The following is a 13,065-nucleotide window of genomic DNA, read 5'->3' as shown; positions in this document are numbered from 1 at the left end:
AGGGAGTTTACATCAATAGATATAAACAATTCACCAAAGTTTCATGGACATTGGGGAAAGCCTTTTTGAGTTATTGTCCGAAGTGTTAAAAATCCCCCTTTTTTTTATGAATAAAGCCCCATAAATCCAAAACTTAAAATCTGAAATTTATAAAAATTAAAAGGGAGCTTACATCAATAGATATAAACAATTCACCAAAGTTTCATGGACATTGGGGAAAGCCTTTTTGAGTTATTGTCCGAAGTGTTAAAAATCCCCCTTTTTTTTATGAATAAAGCCCCATAAATCCAAAACTTAAAATCTGAAATTTATAAAAATTGAAAGGGAGCTTACATCAATAGATATAAACAATTCACCAAAGTTTCATGGACATTGGTGGAAGCCTTTTTGAGTTATTGTCCGAAGTGTTGAAAATCCCCCCTTTTTTATGAATAAAGCCCCATAAATCCAAAACTTAAAATCTGAAATTAAAAAAAAACGAAAGGGAGCTTACGTCAATAGATATAAACAATTTACCAAAGTTTCATGGACATTGGTCAAAGCCTTTTTGAGTTATTGTCCGAAGTGTTGAAAATCCCCCCATTTTTATGAATAAAGCCCCATAAATCCAAAACTTAAAATCTGAAATTAAAAAAAAACGAAAGGGAGCTTACGTCAATAGATATAAACAATTCACTTAAGTTTCATGGAAATTGGTGAAAGCGTTTTTGAGTTATTGTCCGAAGTGTGGACGACGGACGGACGGACAGACGGACGGACGGACGGACGGACAGACGGACGGACAACGGTATACCATAATACGTCCCGTCCCGGGCGTATAAAAACTGAATTACCTGTTTTGAAAATGACAAGCAGCAGACAGACCTGTCAAAGTCACCAATCCCAATGACATGAAGTGTGTTCAGACTAGTCGAGTGCCAGATACGCACATGTGGCTGAAAAGTAAAACAAAAAATTATAGTTCATGCTTAAATAGTGTCAATAAGGGAAATTACTGAAAAGAAATGCATTTATATCATGGTAAAACTCATAGATAGTCCCAATATTTGATATATGAAAATTCATAAGCTTTAATAAAATTAATTTGTAATCAAAGATTAAAAAAATAGTAAGAAACAATTTGCTAGGTGACCCCTACAAATGTGATTCAAGCAATACAAAATTTTTGTACAAATTTAAGCAAAAATGACAAGAAAAACTTTTAAAGATAAGCTTTGAGCTATAACAATGAACAATAATTACACTTTTCTGAGAATTTCTCTCAGAATGTATTTACACCGTTGTTAGTATTGTAGTCTAATAATAAATCAAATTTCCCTGTACAAATGTATGGAATATAGAGATAATACATAACTACATGCATTGTTTTTTGTTTTTTGCTTGAACTTATTGTAAACTTTATCTTTGATCTTGTTAGTCGTGTTATTCAGTGTGATATGTGTTCTTTGGCGGGCCTTTCAAGACGTCAGGATAGGGGCTTTATTTTTTTTTAAATTCAGGATTTGAGCCTTTATTTTAGCGATTTGCCGTTATCAGGACTAATCAAAGTTTAGGGATCCTGGGAAAATGCTGTATTTTTTCAGAAAATCGGGATTACACCCCCTCCTAACCTCCTCATATTTTAATGACTCAAATGTTTTGCTATTACACACATCAACAATTACACAAATAGATGATTATAAAAACACAACACACACACACATACATGATTTTGTTTCATATATGTAGATCTTTTAACTATTAAGGATATAACAAAACTTTTGGTTCAAAAATGAGTGGCATGCATCTCACATGAATATATTCCCTAGTCTACATATGTGCTATTACAAATGTTCACACACTGGGTTCAAACAATATGAAATGAATAGCACTATATATAAGTATAATTCAGTTTTAACATACTGTATAGCAGGATATTTTGGTGAGTGTAAAATTTCACGATTTTCATTGAATAAGGTATACGAAATATTTTAGCGGTTATTATTTTGGTGGATTCAATACTTTTATCAATACCTTTGCATGTGTACTTTTAAATTGGTGGAATTTATTTTGGCAATTTTGTTATATCCACGAAAATAAGTGAAAATTTAAACCCCGCAAAAAATAACCCGCTATACGGTATATGCTAATACAAATGTATAAACAAAGGTGACAAATAATATGACATGTATAACAATATTAGTAAAATTCCTGGGTTTACATATGTGCTAATACAAATGTACACAAATAGGTGACAAACAATATTACATGTGCACTCATGTGCTGTTTTTACCTTTTTATCAGACTCTTCTTTCTTTTTCTGAACATGAAATAAAAAAATATTAGAACAAAAGGAAAAAAATTATTGAACTGAAATATTAATTTGCATGTTACAAAGAGCAAGTAAAGAGGTAAAGCAAAGTTTGAAAAATTAAGCAATTACGAAAAATTATTGAAACATCAAATAAAAGTAACTAAGTCAAGAGTTATCCTTTCCTAAAATAAATGAAAATCTACTAATAGTTTCTTTTGCAGAAAGTAGCAAATTAAGCAAAGTACAGAACAAGGAACTAAAATAAGTTACTAAGTAAAGAGAAATGATCTGTGCTCATCACAAGTCAATTATAGGAAAATAGAAAGGTTTTGTGTGTCATCATTCAAACAATAGCTTTTCCATGGATTTTATTGGTTGAAGTAAACTAGGCATATTATAACTGTATATGTTATAAACACAGAACCCTATGTAGGGTCTCTGTGAGTGTCAAATTAAAGTGGAACCTTGACTGTCAAAAAAACGTGGGGTCTCTGCGGCTGTCAAATTAAAGCGAAATGTTAAATGTCGTAAAACCTAGTCTAGTTATCAGTAAAATCAGTAAAATACGTAAATAGGATTTTTGGCTAAATTAATAAACTTGTCTTAAAAGTTATTGATGCCTTAAAAAAATTTACACCTAAACTGTATCAAAAAGTTAACTGCAATCACCTATGTTGGAATAATGGAGAAAATATATCAAAATTTTATCCAGCTGTAATCCATTGATCTAGATGAAGAAACAATCCAAGTTTAATAAACTCCTATAAAATCTTCATGAAAAAAGGATGTGTTATTTTAAAACCAACCTTGAGGAAAATATGCAAAAAAAAAACAACTTCCAACTCAATTTGAAAAAAATACCCATCTATAAAAAATTACTCTATACTATGTTATTTTTGCAAAACACCACAAAATCTGGAAATGCTTGCTATTCAAATATGCAAGGTGCAGAAAAATTAACCTTTAACATTATACCTTTTCCTTTCTGATCACATGCCAGGTGTCAAAGATAATTTCTGGAAATAAGTAAAATAGAATCATAATTTTCTTCAACCATTAAAAATTCCTTGAAATTCAGGGAAAAACTTATAAAGCTAAATAGTCCAAGATTTTTTGTATTTTTTTTAAAAGGTAAATACTGACCTTAGAATCCTTTCTGTCATGGCCAGCAACTTGACCAGTGGCTACCCTCACTTTATCAGGGTGAATTGCCAAACTGAAAATATATAACAATTATCAGTTTAAATAATGTCTATACAAAGTTGATATTGGAAATAATTGATAAATGTATAAATAATTCATATATTTTGATATGTGACCTGTTTTAGAAGATACATAAACAGTGATTTGCAGAAAATTCATTAATATTAGTAGGATAACATTTTTTTTAGGGATTTCTAGTGTAGGATGAAACTATTAATTGAAATATTCAATGAAAAACAATTTTAACTTAGAGTTAAACTTCCAATCAAATCAGACACTTATTGATTGACAGGGTGCTTATCACCCATCAGCAAATAGTTCATGTATTCTGAATAATATCACCCTTTAATATGAGGTGATGATACATTGCTTTGTACTAAACAGATATGCCTAGTTACATTTGTATGTGTTATTTCACAATACAACTTCCTGAAATGGCCATATCAATTATCATTATAATAAACTGTTGACACAGAGATATGTCTCACCTGTCTGTAGAAAATTCAGAAAAGATAATGGAGAGCAACATTGCTTATTGATTCAAAGTTGCTGCACTATGACAAAGAGATGTGAATGTGTCAAAATAAAATGTATCAACAGTTATTTGAACTACTTCATATCTAATAAAGGGCTGCGCTTAGACGCATGATACGCCCGTTGCTCTTTTAACTTGTCTTTTATGCTTTAAATGAATTTATATGATCAACTAGAAATAGTGTGAGCCCTGTCAAATACAAATAATAAATAAAAATGCACAAAAAAATTGGCACTATTAAGGCTACCTCAAATTTAACTAAGTTTGTTTTCTTAATTTTTCATCCATACATAAAATTTTGTGAAAGTGTTAGTTATAGTCCCAAAATTAGAAAAATCCCCCCTTTTTTAAGCATAAAAATTCATAACACGGAAATGTATAAAATCTGAAATTTATAAAAATTGAAAGGGAGCTTACATTAATAGATATAAACAATTCACCAAAGTTTCATGGACATTGGTGAAAGCCTTTTTGGGTTATTGTCCTCAGTGTTAAAAATCACCCTTTTTTTATGAATAAAGCCCCATAAATCCAAAACTTAAAATCTGAAATTTATAAAAATTGAAAGGGAGCTTACATCAATAGATATAAACAATTTACCAAAGTTACATGGACATTGGTGAAAGCCTTATTGAGTAATTGTCCGAAGTGTTAAAAATCCCCCTTTATTTATGTATAAAGCCCCATAAATCCAAAACTTAAAATCTGAAATTAAAAAAAAACGAAAGGGAGCTTACATCAATAGATATAAACAATTCACCAAAGTTTCATGGACATTGGTGAAAGCCTTTTGAGTTATTGTCCGAAGTGTTGAAAATCCCCCCTTTTTTATGAATAAAGCCCCATAAATCCAAAACTTCAAATCTGAAATTAAAAAAAAACGAAAGGGAGCTTACGTCAATAGATATAAACAATTCACCAAAGTTTCATGGACATTGGTGAAAGCCTTTTTGAGTTATTGTCCGAAGTGTTGAAAATTCCCCCTTTTTTTATGAATAAAGCCCCATAAATCAAAAACTTAAAATCTGAAATTAAAAAAAAACGAAAGGGAGCTTACGTCAATAGATATAAACAATTCACTTAAGTTTCATGGAAATTGATGAAGGTGTTTTTGAGTTATTGTCCGAAGTGTGGACGACGGACGGACAGACGGACGGACAACGGTATACCATAATACGTCCCGTCCCGGGCGTATAAAAATGGGATAATGTAAGAGACCTTCCAAATGGGTAATATCATTGTATATCACAAGCAGTTTCTATCAAACTGAGTTAAGCAGAAAACTTAAACACTGAACATTGTTTAATACTGGACCATGACTTCGGAGGCATGGCCTCAAAATAATTGTCATACTGATATGGACTGATAGTAATGCAACTTTAGAGGAAATATCATTGTTCTACACCAGTAAATCCTTTTCAACTGATATATGCAGAAAACTTAACAATTGTTGATGCCTACGCAGCTGGAAAGTTAACACCTATATTTAGGATTATCCCAATACTTCCTCATGGACTAAAACTGTTGAAATAATTGGTTTGGAAATTTTCTATGATTAATAGCCACTTTTAAATAGACCTTTTTTTATGATATTTTAGATTTAAATATCAATTATGAATCACTGTACCAAAAAAAAAAAAGAGGGACAATAATACACTCATGAATTGTGAAATAATGTGGACTTTAAATTTTCATCATGGATTTTAAATATACTGATACATCACTTGAATGTGTTTGTTTATCTAATTATAAAAGCTCCTCATAAGATAGAAAGGTTTTTAACTTTTTAAAATGCATTTAAAAAAAGCGTAATCAAATGCTTCAATTCATGTCACGTTTACTACCTGAGGTATATATTTGCACAATTGCACTAGGACTAAAATCTATGATATATAACAGGAAGGAGTATAACAATTACTAATAATAATTTAAAAAGTGGTTATCTTTGACAATCCTTATGATCCATAATTCCATTCATGTCAAGCTACATATCAGTGAAGAATACTTATTAAGATTTTTAGAAGAGATATGACATAACTGCTCAAGGTTGAATCATAATAAAACAACATATTCTAGAAGGGGGAAGGTGTGACAATAATTCATTCAATCAACATGGCTTCAGGATCACAAGCACCATTAATGTGTGAATTGTGTGAAGAAAACAAAATTCAATGGAAGTGTTTAAAATGTGACTTTTATATCTGTACTAAATGTCATAAAATTCATCAGAAATTAAAAGCGACGCACAAGACCATTGCTATCGAGGATATCGGAAAAGCTGAGATTAAAGACCAGGAAATAGAAAAAGACCTTTCGAATATAATGTGCAAAGAACATCCAGAAAATATCTGTCAAAGATTCTGTAAAACATGTGAAACCGTAGTTTGTAAAAAGTGTATTAAGAAAAATCACAAAGCCAGACACGAGGTGGTTGATATAAAGGATGGTTACTTCCATAGCTTAGGTAAAATAAAGAAAACAAATTATAAACTTGATATAGAAGTCTTAAATCTTGCAACCAGTATGTCAACTCTTGAAGTTCTTACATCTAACGAAAATGAAAAACTGCAAGCAGAGAAACAGAAAATTCTTCAGAGAGATCAAGATCTTAAAGATCTAATTGATAAACATACTAAAAAGCTTTTATGTGATCTAGACCTTAGGTGGAATATTTTTACTTCATCAATCAAAGTCGAATGCGATCGAGGAAAAAAGGAAACTCAAAATCTAGAAATCAAGAACACAGAATACAACAAAGTCTTAAACTCTCATGATGCTAAAGATGTTTTCTTAACAGCAGAGAACATTAAGAAATCACCAAACACCAAAATAAGACCTATCAATACAGTATACACTCATCTTCCGTCTTATGTTCCAAGGGATGTCACTCCTAGCACTATTTCTCATGGAACTTTACAAGAGACAACCAATGAACACAATATAAACATGAATAGGTGCTTTCAAGTTGAAAAATACTACACAACCAACTTTAAGGCAACTAATGAACTTGCTTGCAAAGCAGACGGTTCACTTTGGATCGGAGATTATCCATCTAAAAAGTTATATCACGTCAAATGGAATAAAACTTCTTTTAAAACAACGCAGTCCTTCCAGGATATGAAGATTTATGATATGTCCATAACATCAAAAGATGACCTACTTTTGGCAACCTTAGAAACAACTCTTAAAGTTATTCAACATAAAAAACCAAAACAGCTAATTTCAAAATACAATGTGTCACCACATATTATTACATGTGTTCATGTTTCACATGATGATAAAATAATAGTTGGAGTTCGTGAATTTGGACCTACATTTCCCATCCTTGGACCAAGACAAGTGATCATTATGGATACAGAAGGAACCCACATTAAAACTTACAATAACAATTTGTTTTCTTATCCATTCAAAATAACCACAGACAATACAGGAACAATCTATGTAATTGACCGCACATCCGAAAATCATAATGGTCGAGTTGTGGTTATAGGACAGGATGATTCATTGAGGGGTGTATTTAAAGGTCATGCGGACATAAATACTGACGACTTTCCCTTCACACCCTGTGACATAGCTAAAGTAGCCTTCAACTCTGCTTTGGTCATAGACACAAGTACAAGGATGTTATACCTCCTGAACAATGATGCTTCGTGCATCAAATTCATTCATTGTACAGACCTTGGAATTGATCTTCCTTACAGCATTGCCACTGACAACAAGAGAACAATATTTATTGGAAGCAGAGAACGCGTAGAAGAAAAATCAAGTGCAAAAATACATGCCCTTGCATATGATGAAGTGGTTTAAAAGCTTTAAAAATTTCATATAGAACTTTCTTCAAATTAAAGTGACATCTATTAACAAATTTCACTTAATTGTTATGGCCCATTTATTGTCTTTTGGTTCGCTTGTTTGTCCGTCTGTCTGTCTGTACTGCTTCAGGTTAAAGTTTGAGTTAAGGTAGTTTTTAATGAAGTTGAAGTCCAATCAACTTGAAACTTAGTACACATGTTCCCTATGATATGATCTTTCTATTTTTAATGCCAGTGTTGACCCTTTTCCACAGACCACTAAACATAGAACATGAAAAGTATTAGAAAAACAGACCAGAAAAACAAAAATTTAACATTAATCAATGAACCATAATAATGAGGTCAAGGTCAATTAAAACATACAAGACTGACATGTACATCCTAAAATATTTTTATACATCAAATATAGTTGACCCCTAAGGGTAAGCAGATCCTGCTTTACATGTGGCACGCGTTGTGTTGCTTATGACATAACAAATCCGGTAAATAGTCTAATTCAGTAGGTCACATTTATGAAAGGGAAGGGAGTTGTACTTACGACGTACAGATATATCCGATATCATTTGTGAAACGGTTATTCCATAACAGTCAACCAACTTGTGATGGCGTCTGTAAAATTTATGAAAAGATGATTTCAACTTCACCATTTGGAAGTTTTGATTTAATAGCTTCCTTGTGAGCAACAACCCTCTATCAAGAAAACTATGATAGGAAATGCAAGCACAGGAATATCGTATCAATTGAGAGATATATACAACGTATGCACTATGCAGGTGCTATTGGAATGTTGCTACTTAGAAATAGAAAGTTCACAATTGGAAAGCTGAAATCATCTCTTTTGTCGTAAAGTTTTGTTTTCAATTGACCCTCATTGTCAATTTCTAAATGCAAATCAAGATATGAGGCCAACTTAACTGTATCTGTTGTACCCTTTATCTCTAGTTCAATGGGATAGATGTGTTCAACATAGTCACCAAATTTTGAATTATTTAATGAAAGAACATCATCTATATATAAAGTAGAGTTAAAGGATATTGCTAACTTCTTATCTTTCTTCCTAAGAAGTTCCTGTATTTAGTCAGCCTCATAATATTAATAATAAAGAAACAAGTCGGCTAGAAGAGGGGCACAATTCGTTCCCATTGGAATGCCGATAGTCTGATGAAAAACATGTCCTCTGAACGTAACAAATATGTTGTCAATCAAGAAATCAAGCATCTTGATAATGTCAGTTTCAGAGAATTTTTTGTTAGAATATGAGTGATCCTTTACAAAGTAGGATTTATCCCTTCCTAAGACAAGATACTTGTATCTTCGTTGGCCATTCTTTTTTATGAAACGAAGCAATACCAACTCTTTCAATATGTCTTTTAGTTTGGAATGTGGAATACTTGTATAAAGTGTAGAAAAGTCAAATGTTTTAATACTATTGCAAGATGGTAGAGTCTTAGATTGTATGTAGTTTAAAGGATTTTTGGAATTTTTTAGTATCCACATCTGATTCATGCCACCTCTAGAATAGACAGTTTCACAAATAAAAGATGTATGTAAAAAGTGTGTTAAAAAAATCCCAACAATTCCTTTTTGAATTGCCTATTTAAAAATTCTTCAGCTAAACACGAAGTAGATGATATAAAAGAGGGTTACCTTCATGCTGTAGATAAATTAGAGAAAGACAATCATAAATTTGATAGAGAAGTCATGAATCTGACAAAAGGTATGTCAACTCTAGAAGTTCTTAAAACTGACGAAAAGAAAACATTAAAAGCAGAAAAAATGAAAATTCTTCAAAGGGATCAAGAGCTTAAAGATTTGATTGATAAGCAAACTAAAACGCTCATAAACACTCTAGAGGTAGGGTGGAATATTTTCAATTCATCAATCCAAGACGAAGAAGATCGTGGAAAAAGGGAAGCTCAAATTTTAGAAACCAGAAAAACAGAATACCACAAAATATTAAACTCCTGTGATACAAAAGACTTGTTTGTGACCGTAGAATCCTTAAAAAAGTCACCAAATCCCAAAATTATTTCAATAAAAACCTCATTCCCTTATCTTCCATTATATGTTCAAAATGAAATAACTTCATACAATATAGTTCATGGCTCTTTACAATAACTACAAACAGACACAACCAAAGCTAATTACAAATGTACTTCAAAATAGACTTTCATGCTAAAAAGCAGCATACAACTAACTTTATAACTGCTGATTCATTTTGAATAGGAGATTCTTAATAAAGTGGCATTCCATTGCATTTACAAAATTATACTTGTTCCTTTTTATTGTCACGATCATATATAATGTAAAAACAATATTAAATAAAATTGAGAGTGGAAATGGGGAATGTGTCAAAGCGACAAAAACCCAACCATAGAAAAGAAAACAGTCAAAGGCCACCAATGGGTCTTCAATGTAGTGAGAAACTTCCGCAACTGGAGACGTCCTTCAGCTGGCCCCTAAACATATATGTATTTGTTATGTGGATTTTGTTAGAAAGGAGCCAAGACTGGTGTCCAGAATATGAAACAGCACACACTAAATTGAATTATGTGAAAATGATAACTGCATTTTAAAGTACACTGCAAAGTCAGGGTCCATTGAAGATTCAGGTACACAGTGACACTTTTAATCATTCATATGATATAACTTATTTATTTTTCTCCTGTTCAAGTGTTTAAGGCAAATATTAAAATTCAAGAAAGTTAAATAATGATTAAATCTGGTTTAACAAATCACTTAGAAATATATAAACTGTTGACACAGAGACATGTCTTACATGCATGTAAATCTGATACATGAAGTAAAATGCAAAATATGTTAAAATCAAAATAGCAATTCTCATGAAAAAGGGTCCTGAAACTGTCAGATTTGTCAGAGATCGACTTATCTGAAAGGTCACTGACCAAATGGCAGATTGGGATCTAGGTCACAAATTTTTTTTGAATAGAAATATTTTCAGCATACTGATTTCAACTGCAAATACAGAATTTTTTGCAATGATGATTTTTTTCTAAAGATGAGACCAATATTGATTGAAAGTACTGAGGTTTCTTGTGTTTCTTTATGATGTAAACCATGACAATCTAAATAAAGTGTTTTTTAGTATTTTTTGTTATCACTATGTACTTTTCATGGTGATCAATGTAACAACAATTTGTGCAAATTGAGGACATTTTTGCCTTCAATATAATAGTAACAAGATATTATATGACTGCCAATCATTAGCAGTGAGACAACTCTCATATACACCGAATATACTAGACCTATTGCTTATAGTATCTGAGATATGGACTTGACCACCAAAACTTAACCTTGTTCACTGATCCGTGAAATGAGGTCGGGTCAAGTGAAAACTGTTTGACGGGCAGTCTGGACAAAAAGTGGCAGGGTATTTGTACATCTGCACATGTTTCGTGATTGGTGATGCTATAAGCATGGTGAACTTAGCTAATATAAAATTCAGTAAGACAATCTTTTCCTTCATTCATTATGCTCAATACATGCCTGTTTGGTTCTCAAGAGGAGCTGTACAAATCAACTTACCACTTAACGTCATCTGTGTGTCCAAGATAATGTCTCTGTGTTTGTTCTTCCGGATTGTGGAGCACCACCACACCAGCACAGAAGTAAATAACTTCTCCATTCAGGTAGTACAGATTGGACCTACAATCTCTGCCTCTATATCCAAAACTGTAAGAGTTAAGGATTTTTTTTTCATTAATCAAGGCCACACCAATTTGATTCCTTGTTCGACGGACCCGCCTCACCTATTTTTTCAAAACAGATTTTTTTTTTAAATTTTATATTCCCGCTTCCTGCATCGGAAATGTAATCATGTCCATTTCCCGCACTGTTTTTTTGTAAATATTATAAAAAGATATCAACATTTGTTTTTAAAATCAGTCTAACCTGTATATTACGATTTTAAACATAAAAGCAACCCACCACACTGTAAATATCTGTGAGAATATTTGTTTCAGCATGAAACCTATTTATCCAAAGTGGGAGTGCTCCAATATAAATTTATAACAGCGGAAATACCTGTAAGAACAAAAAATTGGTTTCTTTCCCCCTTACATATATTCTCTATCAAAAAATGTTTGTTGTTAGAATAAAGTGCAAAGAACTTCTGAAGGATTTGCCTTCAACTGCATTTATATTGTATGCTGGCGAAACAAAACTATCCATAGCCGCTGCATGTTTATGTACCTGTCCTGATTGATTCAGGGGCCTGTCGTTCAGCAGTTATCGTTTGTTGATGTGGTTCATTGGTATTTTCCCGTTTGGATATATAAATTAGATCGTTGGTTTTCCTGTTCGAATTGTGTACGCTAATAATTTTGGGGTCCTTTCTAACTTGCCGTTTGGTCTGTATCAAAGCCCTGTGTAAAAGGCCGTACTTTGACCTGTGTTTGTTATTATCAGGTTGAGAACAACCCTCCCTCAGACAAGGGGTCATATTACTGATGCAGAAAAGAAAATAGAAATACCAAGGATTTATATAGTTCTTCTATACAAAACCTTTGAAAACTTAGAATTTTGTACTCAAAAAGAGGAGAGTTACATCTTATTTTAATCAACTTTTTCTACAAGAGGGGTCCACTTATTTTGAATAATATTAAACTGTTAAAGTAAATGTGTTAACATGGTTAAAGTCCAGGAACATTACAAAATTCTTGGACATGTTTTGACCATTTAATACCAGATATATATATATAGTTCTTTGAGAAAATATGAGCCCTTTTGTACAAACAAATATATTATAACTTATATTGATCCCTTATAAAACATGTAAAAGGGATATTTATAACATTAAGGGGTTGCCCCCAACTTGGATGGAGAATTGTCTCATTGTCAGTCACATATACATAGACCAGATTTAATTATTTCTTGGTGAACAGGGAAAAAATACTTCAGAAATTAAAGAAATGTCATAGTACAAGTGATAAATCAAATTTTAATATTGTCAAAACCTACTATTTTATGTTTACAAAAAAAAATTATAATCGCTCGCCTTTACTTTTCAAGCTTCGCCTCAAAAATGTGCGAATTAAATATTTTTTCATTAAAATTTTCAAATTGCTCGCCCCAAATTTTGGAGTCCAAAAATCCGTAGAACCAGAAATTAAATTGGTGTGGCCCAAGGTGCATAAATAATTTGAGGTTTGCAATATATAATATATGGTTTGCAAATGTATCTACACATTAAACTGATACAG

At 31.9% G+C, this 13,065-nt stretch overlaps 2 protein-coding genes across 12 annotated transcripts in view; one reads left to right on the top strand and one right to left on the bottom strand.

Annotated features, from left to right (window-relative positions):
• The window catches only part of LOC143068925 (echinoderm microtubule-associated protein-like 2), a 58,503-nt gene that overhangs the window by 18,238 nt on the left and 27,200 nt on the right, over positions 1–13,065 (bottom strand). For 8 of the 11 annotated variants that reach the window (XM_076243310.1, XM_076243308.1, XM_076243312.1 and 5 more), the window contains 4 exons: positions 11,390–11,536; positions 3,437–3,509; positions 2,273–2,299; positions 834–935 (listed from right to left, as the gene is read on the bottom strand). In XM_076243310.1, coding sequence (XP_076099425.1) covers positions 834–935; positions 2,273–2,299; positions 3,437–3,509; positions 11,390–11,536 — 349 coding nt within the window. The remainder of the gene's footprint in view (positions 1–833; positions 936–2,272; positions 2,300–3,436; positions 3,510–11,389; positions 11,537–13,065) is intronic. The other 3 variants (XM_076243311.1, XM_076243313.1, XM_076243318.1) reach the window with 1 other exon arrangement.
• LOC143068928 (uncharacterized) lies at positions 5,813–7,896 on the top strand. The gene has a single exon (XM_076243320.1). It carries the CDS (start codon positions 6,144–6,146, stop codon positions 7,836–7,838), a length of 1,695 nt encoding a protein of 564 aa, XP_076099435.1. The 5' UTR covers positions 5,813–6,143; the 3' UTR covers positions 7,839–7,896.

Source organism: Mytilus galloprovincialis, chromosome 3, assembly GCF_965363235.1.
Source record: "Mytilus galloprovincialis chromosome 3, xbMytGall1.hap1.1, whole genome shotgun sequence".
NCBI lineage: Eukaryota > Metazoa > Mollusca > Bivalvia > Mytilida > Mytilidae > Mytilus > Mytilus galloprovincialis.
The sequence above is the reverse complement of the archived record's forward strand: the minus strand, read 5'-3'. Positions and strand labels throughout refer to the sequence as shown.